General features: G+C 45.1%; 2 protein-coding genes across 4 annotated transcripts in view; one reads left to right on the top strand and one right to left on the bottom strand.

The window, feature by feature from the left end:
* The window catches only part of LOC136109094 (store-operated calcium entry regulator STIMATE-like), a 39,808-nt gene extending 27,863 nt beyond the window's left edge, over positions 1–11,945 (top strand). Inside the window, exons 5-9 of one of the 3 annotated variants that reach the window (XM_071803534.1) lie at positions 903–1,015; positions 2,118–2,201; positions 3,317–3,433; positions 10,532–10,744; positions 11,316–11,945. In XM_071803534.1, the coding sequence (XP_071659635.1) occupies positions 903–1,015; positions 2,118–2,201; positions 3,317–3,433; positions 10,532–10,744; positions 11,316–11,429 (641 nt within the window). In that variant the 3' untranslated portion in view covers positions 11,430–11,945. The remainder of the gene's footprint in view (positions 1–902; positions 1,016–2,117; positions 2,202–3,316; positions 3,434–10,531; positions 10,745–11,315) is intronic. The other 2 variants (XM_065851495.2, XM_065851502.2) reach the window with 2 other exon arrangements.
* Positions 11,946–13,143: 1,198 nt separating this feature from the next.
* Positions 13,144–25,811, bottom strand: part of ITIH5 (inter-alpha-trypsin inhibitor heavy chain 5) — a 48,274-nt gene continuing 35,606 nt past the window's right edge. Inside the window, exons 10-14 of the mRNA XM_065859045.2 lie at positions 23,829–24,382; positions 23,399–23,449; positions 22,223–22,339; positions 18,577–18,954; positions 13,144–16,907 (exon numbers count right to left, since the gene is read on the bottom strand). Coding sequence (XP_065715117.1) covers positions 16,609–16,907; positions 18,577–18,954; positions 22,223–22,339; positions 23,399–23,449; positions 23,829–24,382 — 1,399 coding nt within the window. The 3' untranslated portion in view covers positions 13,144–16,608. The remainder of the gene's footprint in view (positions 16,908–18,576; positions 18,955–22,222; positions 22,340–23,398; positions 23,450–23,828; positions 24,383–25,811) is intronic.

Here is a 25,811-nt window from a genome sequence, read left to right as displayed (position 1 = left end):
CAGAGATGTGTATCTCCCCTTTTACAGAAGGTGACTACCTGCCTTGTAGGACACCTGTAGGATTTTTGCTCCAGCAAAGCTGTTGATCTAGGAAGGACAGGCAATGGGAGAGTTCTTGGTGGTGGTTTTCTCCTCTTGGTGGATCTCAGGGGCAGGCTGGTGGAATGGAGAGGACAGGAGGCAGGCAAATGCATGTAGCGTTAGCATTTGCAAGGAAGGTAGATGCGACTTAAGTGATGTCTGAAATTTGTTGCTTGCTTGCCCTTCAGATTAACCTGGAGTCTGATTAGTTGCCATCTCCATTTCAGAATTAGCCCCAAAAGGAGTAGAAAAAGAGAATCATTTTCTAGAGCGAGAGTCCAGTGGTGTATGTTGTGTCTGATGAGGGAGAACTCTCTTGCTTATAGCCTGGTTTAATTCAAAAGCACAACTGCAGTGTGAAAGGCAAAGAGCTGCCCTGATAAGGGCATCTGCACAAGTGAAAGTGGGGTGCATTTTTTTGCCTTTCCATGTTTATTTCTCTACATCAGTCTGAAAAGATGCCAAGAGCTGCAACTAAAAATGGGAGTCTCCTAAATTTTCTCTAATACAAGCTGGATTTACTTTTTTTTTTTTCTTTTTAAAAACTAGAAAGATTTGAGCTTAGATCCTTGGTATGGGTTGATCTTCAGTGGAGTAATGACATGTAGACCCAGCAGGGACCTCAAACCTCTCTACCTCAGGCATGTGCTTCACAACTACAGATAGAAAAATCTCTCTGCTAATTTTAAGTTTGGTATCTAGTCTTCGTCTCACTGCAAAACTTGCTATGTGGAACCTCAGGTATCAAACGTGGAGGCCGCTTTTCTGCAAGGCTGTCTCCTCCTGTCCTCTGTCTCAGATTTAATATGCTGTTTTCCTAGGTGACCCTCCACAAGCTGCTTCCTGGATTGGCCAATGTATCCTCTACTTGCTGATAATGGTTTTTGAGAAGACTGTGATTAGCCTTGTCCTACTCATCCCCGGTTGGACAAAGGTAAGCTCCTGAGCTGTATTTTTCTAACCACAGCTGTTGTGGCTTGTTTCTTGTCAGCTTTGCCTTATTAATGGTCCACATCATTGCAGGTCTTTAATCTTTGACTTGTTGACATCCATCTGTAATCATTAGCTATTACTTAAGTTTAGGGAAACATGATTTCCATAAGTTGGGTACATTCTCTTGCTAGTCAAAAGCTAATGGAATAAGATGCTTCTTTAATTTTCCATCTTTGGAAGGATAAAATGGGGTGGCCTGGCAGCTGAGCTACTTTCATTCTGCCAGAGGATTTCTGCATTCTCTCATCAAGTCAGTTCGTGGTGGTGTTTTGTGATCCCATGCATAAACAATGGGGGACTCTTAGAGATTAATTTGGAAAGAATTGTTTGAGTAGCATGTTGTCCTTTCCTCCACCCCCCAGCTGCTTCTGTATGGTAGTTCATGCAATGGTAATTGAGTTCATCATGAGTTTCTCTTTTAAAAAATAAAAATAATAACCTATGGCACTTGTAGCCATGTACCTGATGGCAGGTAGGTATGGTAGGTGTAAAAACCAATTATGGGAATCTATGGGAAACTCCAGTTTTGAGTGCATTCACACATAGTACCTAGTACCTGACAGGTTGATGTTACTGAGGAGTTGTTTACAGCAATCTGTGAGCAGTTACCTGTTCCTGTTCGGGGCTTATTTTACAAACCCGGTAGTCTACAGTGCTCAGCCTGTGGATGTGTTGTTCCACAGCACACACTGCTAGATCCAGAGGTGCTGCTGGATTCCTCTCCATGCTTATCGTGCATTGCTGGTGTCCTTATTTTGCAGCTAGGCTCCAAGGAGCCAAGGAAAGTCCCACCAGTTGTTGTCATGGGTAGTTACACTGAAAGACTAGCACTACTTATTTTTCACTCTCTACAAAGCCATGTGTTTGGCAGCTGGGCTAAAGGAATAGCCCATATAATCCTTCTATTAATAACAGCTGGGTTAAAGCAAAGGCTGTGGAGCACTAGCCAGGAGACTGCTGGTATAAGAAGGCAACCAGTTTGTAGCAAACTTCTCACAACAATGCTGTGCAAATAATGCTTCTGAATGCTTTCTTCTCTGCAGCTTCAGCAGATCCTCCTGGGTTACATCCCAAACCCCCAGCTGGAGCTCATCCTGGTCATGTTTGTTGTGCCTTTTATAGTCAATGTAAGTGATGCCTCTGCAAGCGCTGGGTGGGGTGGTTTGGAAATTGTGGTCCCTCCTCAATGGGGAGCATGTACAGGAACTTGTTTGGGGTGACTTTGAGCAATTGAAGTGTCTGGGACAGGGTGGAGGGTAGTGGAAACAAATGGATTTGTTGCCATGAATACACAAATCTGTTACTGCTGCCCTGCTGTGGTCCTAATTCGCATTCACTTGTCCAAGATGCTGAGGGGATGATGCTTTAGCTCCTTGAGGAAAGATGAGGCTCATTAGCTGAGGGCTGCATCTCAGCAGCAAGATACAGGCATGGGGATGTCCCAAAGCCCTTTAAATTCCTATAGGATGGCTTGTTCAGTGGTGGCCTTTGGCAAATTGTCAATCTAGATGTTTGGCTAGACTTCAAATTGCATTACAGCAAGGCAAGGTATTCAGGTTACCCAAAACTATTGATCTCCTCAAAAATAGCTTGGCAAAACCTCTTGAAAGATTAGCTTTTTTTCCTCATGTCCCTGATTCTGAGTAATCCATGACCTCCTGCTATTCCTGCAAAGATGGGAACTCTTTTCAATGAGAATTGCAGTGGATACAGAATTGGCAAAGTTGAGTTTACCTTCCTCTGCCACCAGCCTTTCTCCACCACATCAGGCTGCATTTCCCTATTAGAAGTTCTCAAAGAACTGACAAGGGACTGGTGCAGACAGAGTGGGATTAACCTTGGATGGAGCTTCGTTCGGTAGTTATTTCCTGATTGAAACTTGGCCTATCGTGTTGGTGGTTTTGTTTTTGTTGTTTGTCTGGGTGTTTTTTGGGTTTGTTTTTGTTGTGGTTTTGTGTGTGTGATTGTTGTGATGTTTGTTTGTTTGCATTGTTTTGTTTTTTGTGGATTTGTTTTGTGTTTCCCTGGGTCTTCAGCTATGGAATCAATAGGATTTATATGAGAAAGGACCTCAGCAATTTGATTCATCCAGCCCCCATGGGCACACTTGATGCTGGGTTAATTTAGATATTAAATCAGGTTGATCAAGGCTGTATATCTGGAAAAGCCAAAAGGAGAATGAATAACTGATCAAATTACTTTAGTCTCTGCAGTGTTTTCATATAACTTCTTTCTCCCCGAGGCCATTATGTTCTGGGTTGTGGACAGCTTGATCATGAGGAAATATAAGCAGAAGGACACCCTGGGCATCAATGGATCTATAGAAACTCCTCGGGCTAGGAGGACTGAGGAATCTCAGGTAAGACCAAGGATGTCCTGTGTTTGATACCAAACTGCAAGCTCGTGGTATGGGCTGTGTGCTTTACCACAAACAGACAAGGTACCAGCACTTTGCTTAGACCTGGGGCATGAATGTGGATGATGACCCTGCTAAGTCAAACTAACTCTTCGTGCTTGCCGCTTAGGTCAACAGAGGGGTGTTTCCTGGCAGGATTTGGCCCTGTCTAACAATGAGCAACATCGCAGCCTATGAAGTGTTGCTGAAATATTGCTCTAGATGACAGTGTTTTGTGGGGTATGAGCTAGCTTCTGCAGTGTACTGTGTGGGCTTGTTGGAGTGGCAGGCTGAAGCTGGTGGGTTCCTCTCTCTGTTTTCTCATTTTTAATTATAATTAATCTTGGCTTGAAAGAGCTTGCTTTCCTTACTGTAATTGGTAGCATCCTTTTTGAGGACAAGACCTCACTGGCAATCCTATTTTTGTCAGCTTGGTATTTTTTTCAGCCAGATGATGGTCCCTTAGCTGTAGAAAGCTGTATTTTGTATTGTGTGAGCTTGACACTTAAAAGTTACAGGGGAGGAGGAAATGCTCAGTCCCAGCAGACTTTGTTCTTGTTAATAACACGTGGTTTGCTGGGCAGGTGGTGCCTGAGCTTGTCATCAGCTTTTGGGCAGAGACTATAACCTGAGTCATTGGGTTGAATTCCCTTCCTTCCCCTGACACCCAGACGTTGTTTCAAAGTGCTCTGTGAACAACTGCTGATAGCCTGCAGTTCACTGGTGAGACCTGTTGAGATAAGATAACTTCTGGCAGTCATAGGCTTGCTCCTGAAGCAGCTCATGCCAAGGAATTTAGGATGAACAGAAATAGCTCTTGCTCTCTGAGAGCTCTCTTTAGAAAGAATAACTCAGCTCTCCTGCTGATGAGTTGTGGGATGGACAATTATTGGTCACATTGCAAAGCACATGGAGGTAATAGCGTTTAATGGTGTTTAATGCTCGGTAGTCTGCACAGCAGCCGTGGCTTCTACAGCTCAAGGGTGGGCTGGGGAGGTGTCCACCTCTTGTGGGGATGCAGAGTCAGAGGAATCTTCCCTCTGGCAGGAAGACCAGGCAGATGTGAGCAGCTGTTGAGATCGGTGAGTCACTCCTCATGGCCCTGCCTCCAGATAAACAGTTGTTGCTTGGCAAAGTCACTAGAAACACAGTGTGGCCCAGGGAGTTTCTCGAGTGGTGTATGTGGTGAGGGCATCTTCAAGAAATCTTTGTTATTTTGCAGAGAAGAGGGAAAAGAGTCCTGAGCTGGGCGCTCACGGTATGTCTTGGTAGTTGTGCATTGAAGCTAGGAACTCATACCTAGGATCTGAAGGTGGATTAACTCTGGGCATGAAGTTGTCCCAGGTTATGGTGCAGTTCTGGTTTCTTAGTGGTGCCTGATGTTCAAAGAGTGTTACTTCTTTAGAAGAGCCAGTTTGGAGGTCTGCTCAAAATGTAAAGCTGTTGGTAAAGATCAGACTTACTGGATGGATGTGCTGGTGTGTCCCTGAAGGATTAAGATTGGTTAAAATTACACCACCTCAGAAGCAAGGGTAAGGAAATGACATCTCTGGTTGAGAGACCAACCTCCTTTCCACCTAAGCTTGCAGCATCCAGTCCTGTTGATAGTGGATGCTGTGGATATACAGATGGTGTTGCAGTTACTGATCCTTCATGGAAATGGAGCTGGCCCTCTGACTTACTTGCCCCTCTCTTCAGCAGAGTGTTTTGTGGCCTTTAGCTTGGTTTTGGGTAATCTGAAGGGAAGATACCTGTTAACCTCCAAAAGCTAGGAAAGACTTTTCTGGCAGCTCAATCCAGACAGGTTGTTTCAAGTGACAGGGACAACTCCTACAGTCTGGCTCTTGCTGTCAAAGGCTTCTCCTGTCTTCCAACTGCTGAGTCCTTTTCTCATCAGATTTTTGCTGAGACCTTCAATGTATCATCTGTCCTTCTTGAAACCCTCAGATCTATCACTGTGATGGAGCTACCAAGAGGACTGCTTTGTAGCTGGAGCAGTCTATGGGGACTGCCTCCTTTCTGCTCAGACACATTGCTGTGCTTCTGGCCCCACAAAGTTTGAGCACAGAAAGAAGATAATGATGAAGAAATGCAGAAATGGGCAACCTGCTTTTCCATAGAACCATAGAATCATTTTGGTTGGAAGAGACCTTCAAGTTCACAGACTCCAGCCATTAATCCAACACTGGCACTAACCCATGTCCCTAGCAACCTCATCTATGTGCCTTTTAAACCCCTCCAGGAATGGTGACTCCACCACTTCCCTGGGAAGCCTGTTCCAGTGCCTGACAATTCTTTCCAGGAATAAATTTTTCCAGTCTAAACCTCCAATTCTGTTTCTTGGCACTGGGCCTCAAGGTGTAGCCATAGGCTCCTGCTTCATGTGTCAGCTTTTTAGGCTATAAATTAAAGATCATATTGGCTAGCTAGGCACCACAGCTGGATTGGCTTGAATTTAGTCTTGAAAACAGAAAATAAGGGTTTGCAAGGCTTATTGCTGCTGCTAATAACCTGTTCAAGTGGGGGAATTTCTTCCCCACATGCTGCCCAAAGGAGGGGGGCTGAGAAGTGTCTGTATAGGACAGAGCTGGCTGAGGCTAATGTGTCCCACAGTTTATCAGGGTTCATCAGGGCTGTCTAGCAGCAGGCGCCAACAGCTCCCCATCATGCTGCCTTCTTGAATTTCAACCCTCTGCCTATCTTGCCAATAGAATGTGTCATTACTTTCACTTGAACTAAGCAGTTTGCCTTTGGAAAGGGTGGGGGGGAGAAGGAGGAGAATGGAAAGAGGGGGCTGAAGTTAACCTGCTAAAAACCCACACTTGGAATTTTTCTATAGGGATAGCAGGAAAAGCTCAGCTTTGTCCTTGGCTTGGTAAATCAGCAAGAATAAACCCAGCAACCAGCAATTCTGCCACTGATGTCACTTACTGACTGTGTGGCTATAGTTTAGACCAAAGAACTGTCAGCCTTTTGGGAGTTTTAAGTCTCTTCTGATGAGCCACAGATGTGACAATGGGCTCTTGCTTATAATGGAGAAAATGCTGCACTTTGTTTTGTTGGGGTTGTTTGTTTGTTTGGTTTTTACACTGAAACCCTGAAAGGGACAAACTCTTAGGCTGCAAAAATCTCACAGTTTCTTCCAAGTCAGTCTTTAAAGCTTTTTCTTGTTTCAGACTTGTGCCTTGCCTTGCTACATCTTAGTAGAATCATACAGTAGTTCGGGTTGGAAGGGACCTTCAAAGCTCATCCAGTGCCACCCCTGCCATGAGCAGGGACATCTTTACCAGCTCAGGTTGCTCAGAGCCCCGTCCAGCCTGGCCTGGGATGTCTCCAGGGATGGTTCATCCACCACCTCCCTGGGCAACCTGGGCCAGGCTCTCACCACCCTCATTGAGGAAAAAAATGTCCATCACTGCAGTAGAGCTGCAAGTGTCTTGTTTGTCTCTCTCTTGTGGGATGGAGAGAACTCCCAAGAGTGCCAGTCTGAATCCAGTGCTGTTCAGGCTGGAGAAACTTATTCATCTGCATGGCCTTTATTTATGTTTTGCATGTGTCCTGCCCTTGACCTGAGTCTCTTTTCCCTTGCCCTTGCTAGTGTCAATAAACTTTGGATGTTATCACTAATTTCTTTGTTTCCTCCACTCAGGAAAACAAGTCAGTTTTAGTAATACTTTGCTTGATCTTTTTTCAACTTGTTTTTGTTTTGTTTCTTGTTTTCCCAAGGGAAACAAGTGAGTTTCTGCTCCTTTTCTGAAGGCTAACATTTTCAGAGACAAGCCTTAAAGCAAAATTAGGTATAATAGTAGTGGTACTTGTGAGAATCATTGGTGTGAAACTAGAGGCTACTTTAAGGTTGGGGGGAAAGCTAATATACTATGTGGGACCTGCCTTTGGTCAGCGTGGAGTTCAGCACCTGTCCCAATTCCCTTCATAGGAGCTGTGATTTTTGGCAAATCCCTAGACTGAAGATGCTGATGAATCACGGACTGTCCTGAGTTGGAAGGGACCCACAAGGACCATTGAGTCCAACTCCTGTCCCTGCACAGGACACCCCACAGTTCACAGCGTGTGTCTGAGGGTGTTGTCCAGTCTCTTCTTGAACACTGTCAGGCTTGGGGTCGTGACACCTCTCTGGGGAGCCTGTTCCAGTGTCCAGCACCCTCTGCATGAAGAACCTTTTCCTAATATGCCAGTAACTATGCTGCTTGCTTATAAGTATTGAAGAATACCCTTAGACTGAGTTTGATTTTCTAGTTGCTTAACATGAGCTTTTAAATAGACAGGTGTGTGGTGGGCATAGAGGTGCCTCAGGAAGGAGACTCTCCCACCTGTCAGCCCTACTGACTCTTGGTATCTCATGTAAACTTGGTTGCAGGAGGATGGTAGGACGGTTCCTACCTCTACACGAGGCCGGTAGACCCTTAGGCAAACAGACTTCCATGGCTAGCATAAAAATGTCCCCAGCACTTACTTGTTTTCCAGCCTGTGTCATCATTTTCACCAGTGCTATTAGGTTAATGGTTGGACTTGGGGATCTTAAAGGTCTTTTCCAACCAAAATGATTCTATGGTCTGTCTGGGCAATCTCTGTGCCACTGAGATGGCTTGATTATCTGAGGGGTCTACTTGGATGGAATTACCAAACCAGTAGGCAGCCTCTTCCCCCAGACAGGAAGGATTGGCAGAGCATATGGGCAGCGCTGTTTTGGTAGCGTGACCCACATTGTTTTGGAAGCTGCTGGCCTCCTTGTGCGAGAAGGAGTGCATGAAGTATTTGAGGACTGCTGAGTGAGACAGTAGCATGTTGTCCCAGGAAACTGGTCCACTCCCAGCTGTGCCACCAACATGCTGTGATCCTGACCTGGACACATCTGGAGGGGAAGCATCTTGTCCAAGTCATGCTGGAAACTCCCAAACTGGAGTTTGGCTTGAAAAACCGTATCCGAGGGTATGTCCCACAACTGTCATAGCAATGAGGTGCTGTCTCGTGATGAAACTGCCTGGGGACTTGTGGAAAGGTTACTGGGGGGCTGTTGGCTCGAGCAGCTCTGTGTGAGCTGCATGGTGGGCAGGTAGCAGCCTGAATGGGTGTGGGTGCACAATGCTTAGTGCAGGCTCCATCATCTACACTTGGCTGCAAGGGGATTTAAGCCTGCAGCTGAAACCCACTGAAATTAGTTCGTTAGGCCCCAAAACTAGCCTGTTGCAGCCTGTCAGAGCTCAGCGAGCTTATAATGCTGAGTGTGACTAATTACCCACCCATTTTTTCAGGTTCAACATCGCAGTATTAATATTATAAACAGAGGAAATCTTCACTTGGAAGAGGTAGAAATTTTCCAGTGTGTGTCTTGAACCAGAAGAAATTCCTTGAGACCAGTGCAGACTGGAGAGGGGGAGAGAGGAAGAGAGCTTAATCTGATGTACTGCTATCCTTGGAGTGTCTGAAGTGCTGCTATGAAGATAACATCAGACAGAGGGGTTGTAGTGTGCTGAGGGTGGGGAGGAAATCTTCCCCTGCGGCTCTTCTGCTCCTTTGAAGTCATTGACTCATTACAGTTTGTTTTTCCTGTTTAGTAATTTTGTTGCTGTGGTGACTGGCCCTGTGGTGCTGCCTAAGTGGAAACAAGTGCACTGTGCACAGCAATAGCCACAGATGAGACTAATCCCCACCATGCTCCTGGTTTGGCCCAAGGAATCGTAGAATAGTTTGTGTTGAAAGGGACCTTCAAAGCTCATCCAGTGCCACCCCTGCCATGAGCAGGGACATCTTCACCAGGTCAGGTTGCTCAGAGCCCCGTCCAGCCTGGCCTGGGATGTCTCCAGGGATGGTTCATCCACCACCTCTCTGGGCAACCTGGGACAGACTCTCACCACCCTCAGGGGCAACAATTTCTTCCTCGTGTCTGGCCTGAATTTCCCCTCCTTTAGTTTAAAATCATCGCCTCTTGTCCTCTCGTAGCAGGCTCTGTCCCTTTCTCTTCTCCAGGCTGAACAACCTCAGCTCTCTCAGCATTTCCTCAAAGCAGGGCTGTTCCAGCCCTCTGACCATTTCTGTGGCTCCTCTGGCCCCTCTCCAACAGGTCCATGTGTGTCCTGTGCTGAGGACCCCAGAGCTGGACCAGCACTGCAGGTGGGGTCTCACCAGAGCAGAGCAGAGGGGCAGAATCACCTCCCTGACCTGCTGCCCATGCTCCTTGTGATGCAGCACAGGACACAATTTGCCTTCTGGGCTGCAAGTGCACATCACCGGCTCATGTCCAGTTTTTCACCCACCAGTAGACCCAAGTCCTGGCCTCTGTGCCTTTGAGCTGTTGAGGATGTTCTGCATGTGTATGCACTGGGCATTTAGCCCATGCACCATCCCTCAGCTTGTGCCTTTGAGCTGGAAGGTTCCTGCTGTGTGTTAGCACAAGCAGGCTTGCTAGGGTGTTGGTTCAGTCTTTGGAGCAAAGTGGGGTCAGATGGGGCTGAGGCTTGGGTTGGGAGGTCTACACTGCCTTGATGGAATAAGCTGTGTGTGGGGGATTGATTGTGGTACCTGGCCCTTGTCCCTGCATCAGCCATGATCTGATGATGCCATTTGGGTTCTGTGATGGGCAAGTGGAAGAGGGGGAAAGGGCTACTGGTGTTGCTCATGTAGAGACATAAAACTAGAGGACCTTGACTGTGCTGTTAGGCTTCTGCCTCTCTGTAGAGTTGGGTGCTGAGGACCTGTCCAGGCTTCTGGTGTGGATGGCTAGTGTTTACCAGAAATCCTATAAGTTGACTGAGCCCATGAGTGCTTCTGGCCATGACACAAGCTGTAGCATGAGAGTTGACTGCACTTCAGCTGTGCTAAGAGGTAGCTGTTGTCAGGGGTAATGACAGTAGGGCTTCTCTGCCCAAAGCTGGGTTTTTGAGGTAAGAAGAAGGGGTAGAATGGGGTTTAGCAAAAAATCTGTCAGGCTGTGAACATACAAATTGCTCATTTGTCCAGTCTGCTGGCTGGCATGAGATTTCGGCTCTTCTACAGTCAATGCAGCCACAGCCCAAGTAAAATTTGGCATTTTTCCTCTTCCAGATGATGTGGCTGGAGGATGCCCCACGTGTGGCTCTATCTACATCGTGCAAACACTCCGGGCCGGTGTCAGCCAGTTATTATAGCTCAAAACAGCCTGTTGATAGCTTCAAGTCTGAAGTTAGCTACTGTGAAAGAGTAGGTGTTCCTGGAGGCGATGGGCAGCCTTTTGATCATACAGCAAAGTCATGGGCTTTCTTACCTGGAGAGATACCGGTGAGAGGTGTCAGTGCTCTGGTTTTGGGTCCCACAATTCAGATCAAGCTGGGAGCTGCTGTGCCAGGCAGAAATAAGATGCTACCAGGCCAGGACAGCCCTCCTGAGCTTGCTGGCCATGGCTGAAGCAACTCTGTAGCTCTGCTTGCTCTCCTGGCTGAGCTCTGGAGATGGTAAGCAGCTGGGGGCCTGGGAAAAGGTCTGCGTTTGGTACAGCTGCTTGCAAAATATGTGGCCTATTTTTTTTTGTACATCTCCGCTGAGGCTGCAGCCTGGCCTGAACACTCATGTCTATGTATGTCTTGTCCCAGAGGGAACAGTGCTTTAGCTGCCTGTTGTATTCTTGGGGAGGGCGGGGGGGGGATTGGGACATCGATGTGGTGTCTGCACCCACATCTGTCTGTCTGTTGTTGGAAAGATGGTCAAGGTGACCTTGAGACCTTTCCCATCTGCCAGAGAGGATTAGATCTTGCAGCAGATCCCTCTAGGGGTGCTTCACCCCTTCAGGAAGCAGCATCAAGAAGAGCTGAGAACTTTCCCTCCATCAGCATCTGTCTGTTCTCCTTTCTAGGTGTTGCTCTCTCCAGACATGGATTTTGATCAGTCTGAAAGTGACCAGGATATTTCAGGACTCCAAAGAACAAACCAGAAGATGAAGCAGCCCAGCTACCAAGTGGTCATCTGAAAACACTGACATGAGAGAGGTGGAGGAAGAGGAGCAGCACTGTGATCCTTGAGCTGGCCAAGGAAGGGCAGGGTGGGGAATGCCAGTCGATCCCCGTGGATCTGCAGAGATCCTTTTGCCTGCCTCATCTAGGCCTGTTGTCCTGCAGTTGTCTCTTTGGGATGGTGGTGGTGCATCCTGTATGGGCTTGAGCAGTATCTGCTTTGCCTGTCTCACCCTAACCTGTACATGTTGAAGTTAGGAATATGGATCTGTGCTTCCCCTGGCTGGCCAGCTGGGTGTAAATTTTTGGCAGGGCTAGAGGCTGAAATCAAAATATGATCTCCTTTTTTAATAGAAAATTAAAAAAAAAAAATCCATCCTGTACTACCTGAAATGTGACACTTTTATATTCACAATGCTCAAAAGAACTGGTTTGCAATATGTATTTAAATGTCTTGAGCTGGGAATATTGTCTCAGTGGATCTGACACTTTTTACAGTTTTATAAGGAATGCAATAAATATTTGACCTAAAACCACTTCATAATTGAAATGCCTTCATGTGCTCGATGTTTTGCAAGACCTTAATGCTATAAAGGGTGAAGGGGATCTGTTGAAGTATTTCTTGGCCAGTTTGACAGAGCAGGTTGTCTTGCTGTAGCAGGGCTGACCTAGTAAACCTGCAGAAGAAGAGCTGATCACAGAGCTCTGTTTCTGTGGATGGGTTGTATGAGCCACTTCAGTGCGAAGGTGTGACACTGCAGCATCAGCCCGTGCTGACTCTAGACCAGAACTAACCTGGAGATTGGTCCCAGTGGCCACATTAAAAGTGAGTGTTTACCAGGAAATAGGTGTTGACTACTTTCCTTTTACCTAGTTTAAAATAAACACAAAATCTCTGCAGGACCCAATTTAAAAACTAGATCTGAAGACTCAACCCCATTAACCAGCACTGATGTTCTGGATGTAAGGGAATGGCCTCAGGTAGGATGGTTGCAGGAGAAGACCCCTGGGTCATCCCAGATCCTGGCTCCAAATATGAGGTGCAGGGCTTTCCCTTTGCTCTCTTTTTAAACGTGACTGAATTCATCTATAAACACACAAAAATGCAAAACACTTTGCAGCTTTCCTGTGGAGGCACAGTGCAGCTGCATAATGCCCTGCCAGGCTGAGTGCAGATACACAGCTTTGATGAGACCCATGGCGAGTCCAAATGGCAGATAGTCCTCAGAGCAGGGCCTGATCCAGGATCAGCTGAACCGTTAGATCCAGCTGAGCCATGGACAGGCTTTGCTTATTACAAAATAGCGCCCATAAGTGCTGGGCAGGAATTATCTTTCCACCTCTACCCCCGAGTCCCTTGTATTTTCCAAAAAAATACTTCATATTAAAGAGCCAAAAATAAAGGATTTGGATTTTCTAACTTGGACAGCTTTTGACTTTTAACAGCTGAGCTGAGAGTTTGTGAAGTTTGTTTGGTTTGTGGGGGTTTTGAGGTTTTTGTTTTGTTTTGTTTTCCTAACTTCAAAGTAGTTTAGAGGCATTTGATGCAAATCAGAGACTTGCATGGCCCTTAGTGAACTAGACGTGCTTGGCTACACTTGCAGCTGTGCAGCTTTATACTGTATTTCTGGAAATTAACTCCCTGTTTGTTTCTTCCTTACTTAATGAGGGGTGAAAATCCTACTTGTGCTGGCACATCAAATGGCTTTTGGAACACATGACACAGAGCTCTCTGAATAGATCATTTATATTGCTCAGTGAAATTGGTTTCACAATGCAACTTTTGCTTGTCTGGCAAAGTTCTGTGCTGGTAACAGCTGGAATAACTCCTGTGCTGTTAAAGGTCTTGACTGAAAACAGATTAAAACAGCTGCCCTATTAGAAACTCGCTGCCTTATTTTAGTGTGTACTGGTATTTTGGGTTTGGTTCTTGCTATGGGGCTGCACAGTGCAATGCTGTAGTCTGAAGATCATAAATTCAGCCACAGCAAAGTCCTTGTCCTGCAGTGGAAGGTGAGTGATGTGATCTTCATCTTAGCCCTTGGCTAAGAAGTCTCTCAATAAGCAATAGCAGAGCAAGTGTGACGTGGGAGAAAGTTGTCCCTCTTGAGCATTGCGTGACCAGTGTTGTTTCAGCATCCCTAAATTCAGGAGTCCTGTCCCCTTGGCTGAAATGGTGCCGTGCAATTGTTTCCATTGTGCTCCAAAGTGATTCCTCAGCCCTTGTTCCTGAGCGATCTGAGCAGTTTGCAATCTTTAACCGTATCCCTGCAAAACAAAGTGCTCGGTGACACTGTTGGAGATGAGAACAAACGTGTGCCTGTGCATGCAGTTGTCACAGTGCGCTGCTTGGGGGCTTTTTGTGGTACAGCAAAGCACCGTGAGGACTAAGCCTGGACACATTCTCCTTCTGAGAGAGAAATAGAGAAGTGTTGTGATGCCCCTTTCATGGATTGATAGAGCTGAAGTTTATGGTCTTTGACCTGCTCTTGGTGGAGCACAAACAGTTTTCCTATGTCTTATGCTACCGTATTTAAAGACTGGATCAGTCTTATCTATGTATTTAAATTCTGTGTAGTGTGGGGGTAGACCCCCAGGGTCTGTTCGCATAACACGCTTCTTGCCTCCCATTACATGTATAGAAGCTAAAGAACATCATTGATCTTAATTTTTCTGCTGAAATTACTCTGGTTCCCAACCTATTGTTATCTTGTGAGTGGTTCTTTCAGCCAACTGGTAACATGAGCTTGTCCAGCAGCATAAAACATACATAACCTCAGCTTCAAAGTTCATTTTATCTTTGCCAAATGAAAGCTTCACTGCAGTGTTCACTGTAAAATATTTATTGTGAAATGGATAACTGGAGCCTTAATGAGAACTTGAGTATATCGCTCCAGGTGCTTCACATGGTTGGGAAGTTGGACTTGACCATTGTTCTTTTCAGGCCCTAAAAGGATGTTTCTTTGACTGGAGGAGGAGAAAGAGGAGTAATGATGCACCTGAAGCATTAGCAATATGTACGTGTGTGTGTGTATATATATATATACATATGTATATACAGGAGATGAGACAAGAGGAGAGCCTAAAGCCAATCACTCCCCTTAGCGATATACTTGAACAGCAAAATGTGGAAGGAGAGTGAAGGTTTCCAAATCTCTTTTCAGTAAGGACAGTATGAAGAAGACACCTGTCAAACCCTGGACTGCCTGGAAGTTCACTACCACTATCCTGTTCACCCTGTTCTAGTGAAATGGGAGGTTATTTGAAATGGGTTGGGTGATCTTCCCACTGCTTTCTTGGGTGGAGAAGTCAACCAGAGCATTAACCTCTGGTTATTGCACGCTAGGACTGTGCTAAAGGTTTTGCCTTCAGTTCTCCCTTGCAGGAGAGCTGTTTCTCAAGATAGCTGTACCCAAAGCAGTAGTTGTTTTCTTTATGTTTTGTTCCAAAGCATGAGCCTTGGCATGAGTTTTGCACTAACTGAGCTGTCTTAAGGATCTTCCAGAGTGCAATTAAATCTAACTGGTTGCCTTTAGCTCTCACCCTCTTCCCCACAGCACATGGTGTGAGTAAGCAACTACGCTTGCTACCTGCCCTGCTGCCACAGTGCGAGCAGTACTAACTAGATGATCAAGCAACTGGAGAATCACCACTCCATCCCCAGCAGCTGGAGCTCCTACAGCAACAATATGATTTAAATATGAAAAAAAAAAAAAAATCAGTAAAGATTGAACCTATTTCTGCAGGTCTCTGGCAGCTCTGTTTTCTCCTAACACATGGATGTTATTTAGCTCCTGGAGATGCTTCCACACCCGGCCTCCTTCCTTTCAGTTCTGGAAAGGCAGAGTATGCATGAGCTCAATTTGGCCTCGCCATGTAGATGTCTTTGTGGCTGTCTAAGTCCTCTTTGGCCAAGTTCTCTACTACGCAAACTCCCCTGTGGCTGATCTATAGCATTATTCAGCGATGCCTCACTTTAAAATAGACCACAGCCTCGCAGTTTAGGTTTGGTGGTTTCTTTCCAGAGCAGCACCACCTGCAGTGGGGGTGGCTGGCAGACCCTTCTGTAACCTCCCGCTGCCAAATTCCTGCAGTGTACAAATTCCTGCAGTATAAGGAAGGAGAAGAAGCCAGGGGAAACTGGGATGAAAATTTTTGACAGTTTGGAGTAACTAAAGACTTCCTCCCTGATTAGAAAAGCAGCTAGAAATGTCTAGTCTGCTTTGTAGGGTCATAAGCTGTCACAGGTGCTGGTTCATCATCCTTTAGAGAATTTAAATCTCTGCTAAGTAGAAGTGATGCTCTGTTCAAGGAGGTACTAAGTCTGTTGGAAGCTCATGATGGAACTTCTTTTTGTCTCTGAGGGAGTCAAGACTCAAATCACTAAACCTGGAATGTTACTTAGATGAGATGCGTCATGGAACGGGAACCTGCACCTCTCCTGGTGCTGCTGAAGAGCTTAGCGGCTTTTTAAACATGCAGCCTGCACACTGGGCAATAAGCCATGTGAAGGTTTTCACCACTGTTTGAAGTGTCTGTACTGGTTCAGGGAACATCACACTTAGTGGTAAATCCAGACCTCATCCCAATAACCAAGAAAGCAATAGCCTCTTGTGGCCTGCTGATTTAAAGTTTTGAGTTCTTTGTTACCTCTTTGATGCCCATGGGTCATTGCAGATTAATATCCACCCACCTCTCCTTGCTCTGTCTCTCTCCTTTCCCCAGGGACCATGGTTGGAGCAGGTGCTCCGAGTCACTTCTTCACCAAGCATATCACCCGAGGTTGTATCTCTAGATAGACACTGTGCTGCACGATCTGTGCCTCTCACTGGGTGACTCACGTGCCCCTGGGGGTATTGCACAGATCCCTGCATGGGTTTATTTTACATCCAGCAGCTCTCTGCTCTGTTAGATATGAGTGCTGGCCCATTTATCCCACCCTTCCCATGTGGAAAGCACCAATCACACATCTAACCACGTCTTCAAGCCTTCCCCTCAATATCCTCCTTGTCTTCAGGAATTTGATGAACAATGTTGATATAGCATGAAAGAGAGACAGCTGATTTCCAAGGGTAAAAAGCCTTGGTTTCTTTGGCACCAAAATGTAAAGAAATACTCATAAGTTGCCTAGCTCTAGAGGCTTCAAAAGGGAATCGCTGTCACACACGCTGCTGCAATGCGTTGCTATGATCGGTCTTAAAGGCTGTTAATTGTCCCAAAGCTGGTCCCCGTGTCAAAAGGATGAGAAGCCAAATAGTCTTTATAGCTCCCATCAATCAGTTTGTCCGCATTGTTTTTGGCAAACCAACAGTCAACTTCCTGCTGACCATTGTAGATCCTCCTCTGCTTCCACACAACGGGAACCAGTCGTCCCTTCACTTTCAGGGTATTTGTAGGGTTTGGCTTTAATGCTTCAGTTTGGTTCTGGCCAACCAGCTGATGACTTGCGTTTAGAGATTCCTGAAGAAGTTTAACTTCATGGTTCAAGAACTGACCTGCAAGGCAAGAGAAAATAGAATCCATGACTGGCTGTTTTGTGCCTGTTTATAAGTTGTTGTGGTTTTGGTTTGTTGCTTGTTTGTTTGTTTTTTAATAGGCTGTATTTTGAGGATTCTTAGCGCATGGGGTTGTAAAAGGACTTCTCTGCAATAGCAAGATGGATCTGGGTCCTGTGCTTCCTAAATCTTCCGAACATAGAGATAGAGATTATAATAAAACCCTAATTATTTTTTTCACTTCTCAACACACACTGCCTGAGCTAAAGCACTTTTTGAGCTGCTAGTAGTAAGTTCCTTTCTGTGGGCCACAGTTACTAGAGGATAGTAACCCATACAATGCCCACCAGCAAGCATAAAGAAGATCTAGGCCTGAAGCTCCAAATTCTCTTCCCTTGCCTTCTTGGGGGCAAGCTCTTTCAGACTAAACCTAAGTGTGGGTTTAGAGGTTTGTGCTTGCAAGTAGCCTGAATCCAAAATCCTACTCCTGACAGATCATCTCCTGCTTAACCTGTAGTTGGCTGAATGTCATGGAAACTATGACTTCAGTCTTGGAGTTCATCAGCTGTAAATGGTCATAAACATTGCTGCTTCTCATTGGCTGAAGGAATCCAACCATCTGGTCATTCTCTGAGCCTACTTAAAGCCTAGTTGCTCTCAAAATGTGGGGATGGCTCTTCTTTCACCTCATATTTGAAAGAAAGGGGTCACAAAAGTTATCAGTGGTTCTTGATCTCAATCAGGCTCAGGTGTGAACAGCTCAGTCTTGTGAAAACAGACCCTCTAGACAACTGTGAGTGCAGTACTTGAAGGGTAAGCCAATGATCTCTGACAATGTGCTAGCTCTGTGACTAAAGCTCTCTTCCAGAACCTGCAAAAGCTCAGCTGACTGTCATAGAATCACAGAATGGTTCAGGTTGGCGGGGACCTTAAAGACCATTTAGTTCCAACCCCCTTGCCATGGGCAGAGGCAGAAGCACCTTCCACTAGACCACTAGACCAAAGCCCCATCCAACCTGGCCATGAACACTTCCAGGGATGGGGCATCCACAGCTTCTCTGGGCAACCTGTTCCAGTGCCTCACCACCCTCATGGGGAAATAATTTCTTCCTTACATCTGATCTAAATCTACCCTCCTTCAGTTTAAAGCCATTACTTCTTGTCCTATCACTACATGCCCTAGTAAAAAGTCCCTCTCCAGCTTTCTTGTCCTCTTTGCCTAGAGAGATTCAGACCGTTCTTTGCTGTGTCCCTGAGAGCACATAAGCAGCTGGCTATTCTGAATGAGGACTACTGTTAGACAATCTCTTACTGGTGCCTTCATTCAGGGTTTTTGTGGGATATTTGGTTTCTATATCTGTATTGGGAGCATCGAGGATGTGTATTCTAATGACAAGTGTATTAAAAATGTTAAAAAGAGTGAAAATTTGAACAACAGTCACAGCCAAATAGCTAGGATGGTGGGAGATAGCTCATACAGAAAAAGATGGGAGAGGAGATGAGGATACTAGTGACAGAGAAGTTGTTTGAGGATGGATGTAAAAATCTCACCTGTGAACTTAATCCCCACCTGCCTTGTTTGTTCCTTCCTGTCTTTATCCTTCAAAACTGTTTTGGAGCATCATTTTTGTCTGATTTATGGCTCTGAACCTGAGAACATGTTACCTACCCAGTAGTCCGTGGGAGTTAGAGGAGAGGCCTTTACTGTTGGAAATGTAGAACCCCAGGTGATTCCTCTGATATGGGGCCGGCTTCTTATAACGGTGGATGAGGATGACAAAGCTGATTGTGTCTCGTATCGTCACAGTGATGTTGGAATTGGCAGAGATGGACACCTCGAGGTTGCTGCTCCGCACAACAGCACTCCGATCGCAGGACAGAAGAAGTCTTTCCCCGTCATCCAGGATGATTCTTTTGGGTGTGATCTCTAGGTAAGACCTCTCTGGCTTATTGTTGAGGATTGTGATGGTGCTAAAGTAAGTCCGATGCTTCTTGTGGCCGTTGGGTGGTGCAGGAGCTCCAATTAATTGTCCATTCACAGTTACACCTTGCAGGAAAATAATCAATAAATGAAAGCTGGAACCAAGAATAGGTCTATTGTCTCAAAGATAAAAGCCTTGCAACTGAGGACATGAAGATTCACCACCTCATGCTCAATTATTTCACCTACCATTGTTTAAAGCAGTATAACCAGTCTGTTATAAAATGGATACTTTATACAGAGCATCTAAGTTTACCTAAGCTCAGGAAGACTGGCCTTCCTTAGAGCCAGGAGTCCCTAAACTTGCTAGTCCTAATATTGTGTACACAGTGCTACAGGACAGGACCAGTTGCTCCTCAGCATGGGCACTTCCTAAGCTCCATCCAACCTTAGACCTATCTATCATCGAGACAATGATAGAAGGGAATTTTGAGCGACATAAGACAAATATTTATCTTCCTGACTGCTATAACCTGACAAACAGTGGTATGATTTACCTAGACCACCTATTTGTTGATGAGTAACTCAAACCTGGGCAAACATACTAGATCTTGGAGGACTAGGAAAAGCTGCTGACAGGCCTCCTTTTAGTACGTTAGTAGATCGACAGAGGTTCTCCTTCCCCTCTACTCTGCCCTGGGGAGACCACATCTGGAATATTGTGTCCAGTTGTGGCCCCTCAGTTCCAGAAGGACAGGGAACTGCTGGAGAGAGTCCAGCGCAGGGCAACAAAGATGCTGAAGGGAGTGGAGCATCTCCCGTGTGAGGAAAGGCTGAGGGAGCTGGGGCTCTGGAGCTGGAGAAGAGGAGACTGAGGGGTGACCTCATTCATGTTTACAGATATAGAAAGGGTGAGTGTCAGGAGGATGGAGCCAGGCTCTTCTTGGTGACAACCAATGATAGGACAAGGGGTAATGGATTCAAACTGGAACACAAAAGGTTCCACTTAAATTTGAGAAAAAACTTCTCAGTGAGGGTGCCAGAGCCTGGCCCAGGCTGCCCAGGGAGGTTGTGGAGTCTCCTTCTCTGCAGACATTCAAACCCGCCTGGACACCTTCCTGTGGAACCTCAGCGGGGTGTTCCTGCTCTGGCAGGGGGATTGCACTGGATGAGCTTTTGAGGTCCCTTCCAATCCCTGACATTCTGTGATTCTGTGATATCACCAACTGGCATAGGGACTGAACTTCTAGGAAGAGGCCCTGGGTGTATCCTCATGCTGATGTCTCAGAGGGATCTCAGTATAGTAGACAGTTGCAGTTTGATGTCCCTCTCTACCTGACACCTAAGAAGAGAACCAGCCTAGGAAGCCACAGAGTAAGTGTTATTACCTTGGTCAACATGCTAAACACTGAGCAGGATCAGTAGATGGAATAACTTGACCTGCAACAGTCTGAAGTGCTAAACCTCCCTAGGTGGCAATGTAAGAAATTCAGGTTGTCCTTGTGCCACTGAAGAAGAGGACCCTGAACCCTGCGCTTCCACTGGGTTATTTCCAAGTTCACCACTTCTGCTCTTCCAGCTTCCCTCAGTTTTACCCCAAAAGAGTAGCTTAAGGTGCAGACCTCACTAAGTCAACTGAAGCCTAGACGTCCGCAGTAAGATTCCAAATAATTTTCATTATTTTTGTGACTTCCTGTCTGTAAGACAGTGTCTCACTTCTCACGGGTTTCTGAACAGCTACTAGGCAGTAACAATTAAGGAGGAGGCTTCTGGCTAATTCAGGCTAGACCAAATCCATCAACACTGAGATGAAATGTGTCCATATCCCAGTCGTTGCTAAGGGAATCTTTCATGTCTGTCTTTATAGGCTCAGCTTACTAGTGCTGTAGGGTCTGTTTTTCTTAACCTCATTCCACATTTGAGCCACAGAATCATTCAAGCAAAGGCACAAACACAGTTTGTGAAATGTTTAAGGGAAACTTTGCCAAGAGCTGGACCTTATTCACTAAGGCAAGCATGAACACAGAAATATAAAGGCTAGACCACTGCCACACAGAACAGAATTCTTATAACTTTATTATGGCATTTTTTGTCTTCTTTGTAAGACAAGTCTGTGCTTTGTCTCTGGTTTTGACACCTCTTGTTCCCACCATTTCTCTTCTCGGGACATAATCTGCTTATTAGCTGGCCTGCTTAGAATTCCAGATGGGATCAGAGCACAACTTGGGCCCCTGGGGATAAGACCAGCTTGGGCAAAGCAGATCCTGAATCCTGTGGGTTTTATCAAGTCTGTCATGACTCTGTAACCAGTTTGGTAATTTCTCCACTGAAACAGCCTCAGTGCTTGGTTAGCCTGTTTGGATACTTTGTCCTGAAGCAAACAGTGCTGTAAGAGTGGAGTTCTAATAACAGAGCAATTTTGGCGAGTTCAAACTTTTGTTTTCATGTCGTGACGTCGTAACTAGAGGGCTGATGAAGTTGCACCATTCAAGAAATGCACTGTTTCTGCACCAGAAGCCGAATCCCCTGCGTAATCTCTCAGCACGGAGGTGGCTGCATGGCTCAGGCAAACACCACATGCCATATGCAAAATGCCCGTGGCTGTTTGTTCATCTGTGACTGTTGTAGGACTTGTCAAGTACGGCTCCCAGACTATACAGGATCTAATGATCAGGGTCTCCAGACACGAGGAAGAATTTTTTTACACTGAGGGTGGTAAAACACATGAACAAGTTGCCCAGAAAGATGATAGATTTGCCATCCCTGGAGACATCCCAGGCCAGGATGGACAGGGCTCTGAGCAACCTGAGCTGGGTGAAGATGTCCCTGCTCATGGCAGGGGTGGCACTGGATGAGCTTTGAAGCTTCCTTCCAACCCAAACTATTCTATGATCAGGAACTGAGCCCTCCAGTCTAACTGGACTGAAGGTATGCAATGTGATCCTCAAGGACTCAAGTGGGTCTCTTGTTCTCTTGATTCCAGTCAATGAAGATCTGAACTAGGAAACGTTTGGATACATATGAAGGCCACTTGTGTCTATGGTTAGGTCTACTCTGTTGACACACAGTTCTGTAGATGTCTTTGTATTGTGTATGTAACAACAGCCTGGCCTCCTCCTTGCTTAGGATTGTTGTGAATTTACCCATAAGCGATGCCAAAGTTGAAGGTCAGTAAGTGCAAGTGAACAGTTTACCTCCCCTTCTAATCCAGGCGATTAGAGCAACAAAAATAGTATGCACAAGTTTTCCATTGTCTGTCTGGATAAGCAATTTTTTTCTAATTTCCTCTCAGTTTCCTCCCTATGAAGCACCTTGGTGCTTAGTCTTATTGCTAGAGAGTGGGCTTTGCACTACAGTTTTCCCCCACAAGCAACTGCTTTACTTGGCTGCTCACCAGATTCCTTATGATCAGAGACCAGTCGGAGAATGTCCCCTGGTTCTCCATCAATATTGAAGCAGACGGAGAACTTGCTGGAGGGAAAGTCAATGACAAAGTGAGGGTCTCCATCCGCTGAGAAAAGACGGAAAAAAGAGACAAATGTGAGAGACTTACACAAAATGGTAGTGTCCAAGAATGTAAAAACCCTGCTTTTCAAAGTGTGTTTGTCCATGTTTTTTCTAAGACCCCATGGTTTGTTGTTTTTTGAGGGTCAGGTGGAGTTTGCCAGGAAATGCCAAGTTTGGCATTGTTTTTCACAAAGATTATTTTACTTTGGTTTGTTTTTTTTCTCGCAAGAGAGGATGGGTTTTCAATGAAAACTCAAAACAGTCCAGGTGAAAATCAGGATATTTTCTTCCTGGAATAAAATTCTAGTGATTAATGGGAGTTGTCATGCAGGTTTTTTATATTCCTTCATATTCTGTTGTCAGGCTACAGTCCCCACAGGACACAAAAATGTTTCTTCTAACCGAGGACTAGTGCATGGGCACCTCACACTGAACCTTCCTGGTTCTTGATATCAGATTGGAGAAGTCAACAGCAGATAGTGAACAATGCCACAATCTTAATTTTTTCAACAATCCTTGACCTATCATGAACTACCAAATAGGTGTAATTAATAATAAGACAAGCTAAACTCCTAGTTTTTAAGGTAAATTGAACCTTACCTAATGAAACTGAAGTCTCAATTATTGTTTTTAATGTGTGACAAGGACACTCAGTAAAGGTGCAGAACCAACAGGAAAATAGTGAAACACTATGGAATTTTCTCTTCTTTTTCCATTCAACAACATTTTTTATGTTTCAGCGACATTACTTTATAAAACGTTTTTTTGAGTATTTCTAGTACAGAGAGGATGCGCTTCCTGGTCTCCCCAGTCTGCAGAAATCCCAAATCTGAGGATCAGGTGTTGTAGATCATCTGCCTTGCTGCGTTTCCTCACATCACTTCTCATTACTGATCCTCTCTGTGTTTTGTTGTTTTCATTTTCCTCCCTCCTCTGCAAGTCTGGTAAGCAGACTTTTGGCTGATTTGTCAGGATCCTTATACCACAGTGGCATACAACTGAGGTTTCCATAAATCAACAACTATTATTTTGAATTATTAAAGGCATGAAAAGAGGTACTGACCTGAAGTTTTGGAGATTTTAATTCTTTGTTTATCTTGCTGTCTGCGTATACCTAGAAGTGGGGAAGGAAGGCTGTTACAATTACTTGTAGAGCAGCAGAAAGAGACATAGTATAACAATGGTGCCAAAATATTATTTAGCAAGATTATGTGATGTATACTTGCAGCTACTTTAAACTTCATTTAGAATATCAATTTTTCTTCAGTGATATCTACAGAGCAGTAAATGCTTCAAGGGGCTGAGTCAGGTGCCTAAAAAGTTTGCTTAGGGTCACACAGCCCACAATTAGTAAAATCAGTATGAAAATCTCTGCTTTCTGTTTACCGCTGCTCGGTTCATTGGCTAGATCATCCCTGTTGACAAAGTCAGCCATAAGACATCACATACATGAAGAGATTTCTTACCAGCACATGGTTATTTTTCTCTCGTACCTGGTGGTGCCTTGTGTCCCTGCAAGCTCTGCAACTTCTCACCGATGCCATCAGTAGAAGGAGTGATAAACTCCTCTTGAGGTGGTTCTGAATGGAGCCCAGCCTCTCTCATCTTCAGAACGGTGAAGGGAGTAACAAAATTGTAAGTCAGTGCCATTGACTTGGCTTTTTCCATCAAAAAGTCTTTTTCCTGGTTGTCATCACTCTTCAACCGAGAGTTAAGCAATTCCTTGATGGTGAGGTAACTCCATGCCCTCTCAATGTAATTATTATCACCTTTGCCATCTTCCAGGCCAGGGACACCTCTGATGTCATTCCTGCTTGGCAAGTCAATAGCCACATCTGTTTTGAGGAGAATGTACTTCTTGGAGTTGCTAGCAGTCACCTCTACGTGGAGACTGTCTGAGGTGCGGTTGATGAGTTTGCCAGCTATTATAATTTCAGAGCCATTGAAGTAGTTAGGGAAGAAGTTCTGAGTGACTTGCTCCACATTGTCTTCAGAGTAATCAACACGGATGTCAGAGAGAAGGGGTGTTCCTATTTCATCATAGAACCTTAAACAAAAACACATTTCTCACTGTTAGTACTGCTCATCCAAGCATATGCACACACTCTTGCACTTATACATGGCCAAGGATGTAGTCAGACCAACTAATATGGCTCCTAAGATATTCAAGAGGAGTTAGAACTACCAGGCCGCAAATTTAACCACTGCACCCACTATAACTGGGCGCAAAGGACCAACCCTTAGAGGTTTTCAAAACTTGAGAAGACAAGATCCTGAGAAACCTCACCTAAATTTGAAAGTAGCTTTTCTCTGAGCAGAAGGCTGGATTACACGACCTCCAGAGGTCCCTTACAACCAAAATTATTCCCTGCCTCATTGTAGTTTCCAGTGTTTCTTAGGCATTTAGGCAGAGTCTCTTAAGTATGTTCAAAAGCTTCCCACCATGTCCTGGCAGTCACCTTCCTTCCACTTTGATTCCAGAGCTCTGCAAGGAGATATTTGTGACCACTTCAGTTTGCTTTAGAGGACGTTTCCATTACAAGTGAATTCTTCACTTCTCAGGCTCATAGAAAACACTCTAGTTATTTCAAAATGTACTTAGAAGAGATGCTGCTATCCACAGTTGTCTAGTGGTGTTCTGCATGGTATTTCAGAACCAGAAACGGTAAGACAGAGATGTTAGGGCTCACAAAGCTGGAGAGTATCTGATCAAAAGTTTCTATATCACTGGAAGAGCCCTAGATAATACATTTTGGGATGGTCAGTGTGGGACAGGCAAGAATGAAGTTTATTTAGGGTCAAAGGAGAAAGAAAATCAAGAAAGAATCTTGCTGTGCCCAGTGAGCACATTTCCAAGGAACTGAGGAGTCCTAACTACTGAATACAGGCAGCTTGGCAGAAGATAACTCAATGCTACCCTATTGCTAATTTTCTTTTGGAGCAAGACATGGTTTCCATGGAGCTTAACCCTATAATGCCGTGTTAACATGACCTACCATACTTCTGAGAACACCTGTTCGGGCCAGAAAGCCTTTACAAGCAGTCAAGTCCTAAGTTTACAGCTCTGTGTTCTCCCTGAAGTAATGTGCTTTTGATGGATGTTCCCAAACTGCTTCAAGAATGCCATATTTCCCATTTATATGCCAGAGTCTTCATCTCATGGCAAGTGATTTGAGTCTAATTTGGTAAATAAATGAAGAATTGGCCTCAGACATGTTTGAGTTTAAGCTGCATTTATTTTTCACATCTGCTTAAACAGATTGTCCAGAAGCTAGAGTCACACTTTCTGTTTTATTCTCCCTTCAAGGAAAACCAAAGCCTGAATTGGTTGACTTTCTTTTAAAGTCTTTCTAAGCACTCATTGATGCAGAGACCTTGTCACAATTTAAAACGTGAGTGAATTAAACCTAACAACTCTCTGTGAAATAACTCCTTGGTTTTACAAATGGTGGAGTGAGAGATACAGTGTCTTATAG

Source organism: Patagioenas fasciata, chromosome 1, assembly GCF_037038585.1.
Source record: "Patagioenas fasciata isolate bPatFas1 chromosome 1, bPatFas1.hap1, whole genome shotgun sequence".
Taxonomy (NCBI): domain Eukaryota; kingdom Metazoa; phylum Chordata; class Aves; order Columbiformes; family Columbidae; genus Patagioenas; species Patagioenas fasciata.
Note: the sequence above shows the minus strand (reverse complement) of the source record. Positions and strands in the feature narration are given on the sequence as shown.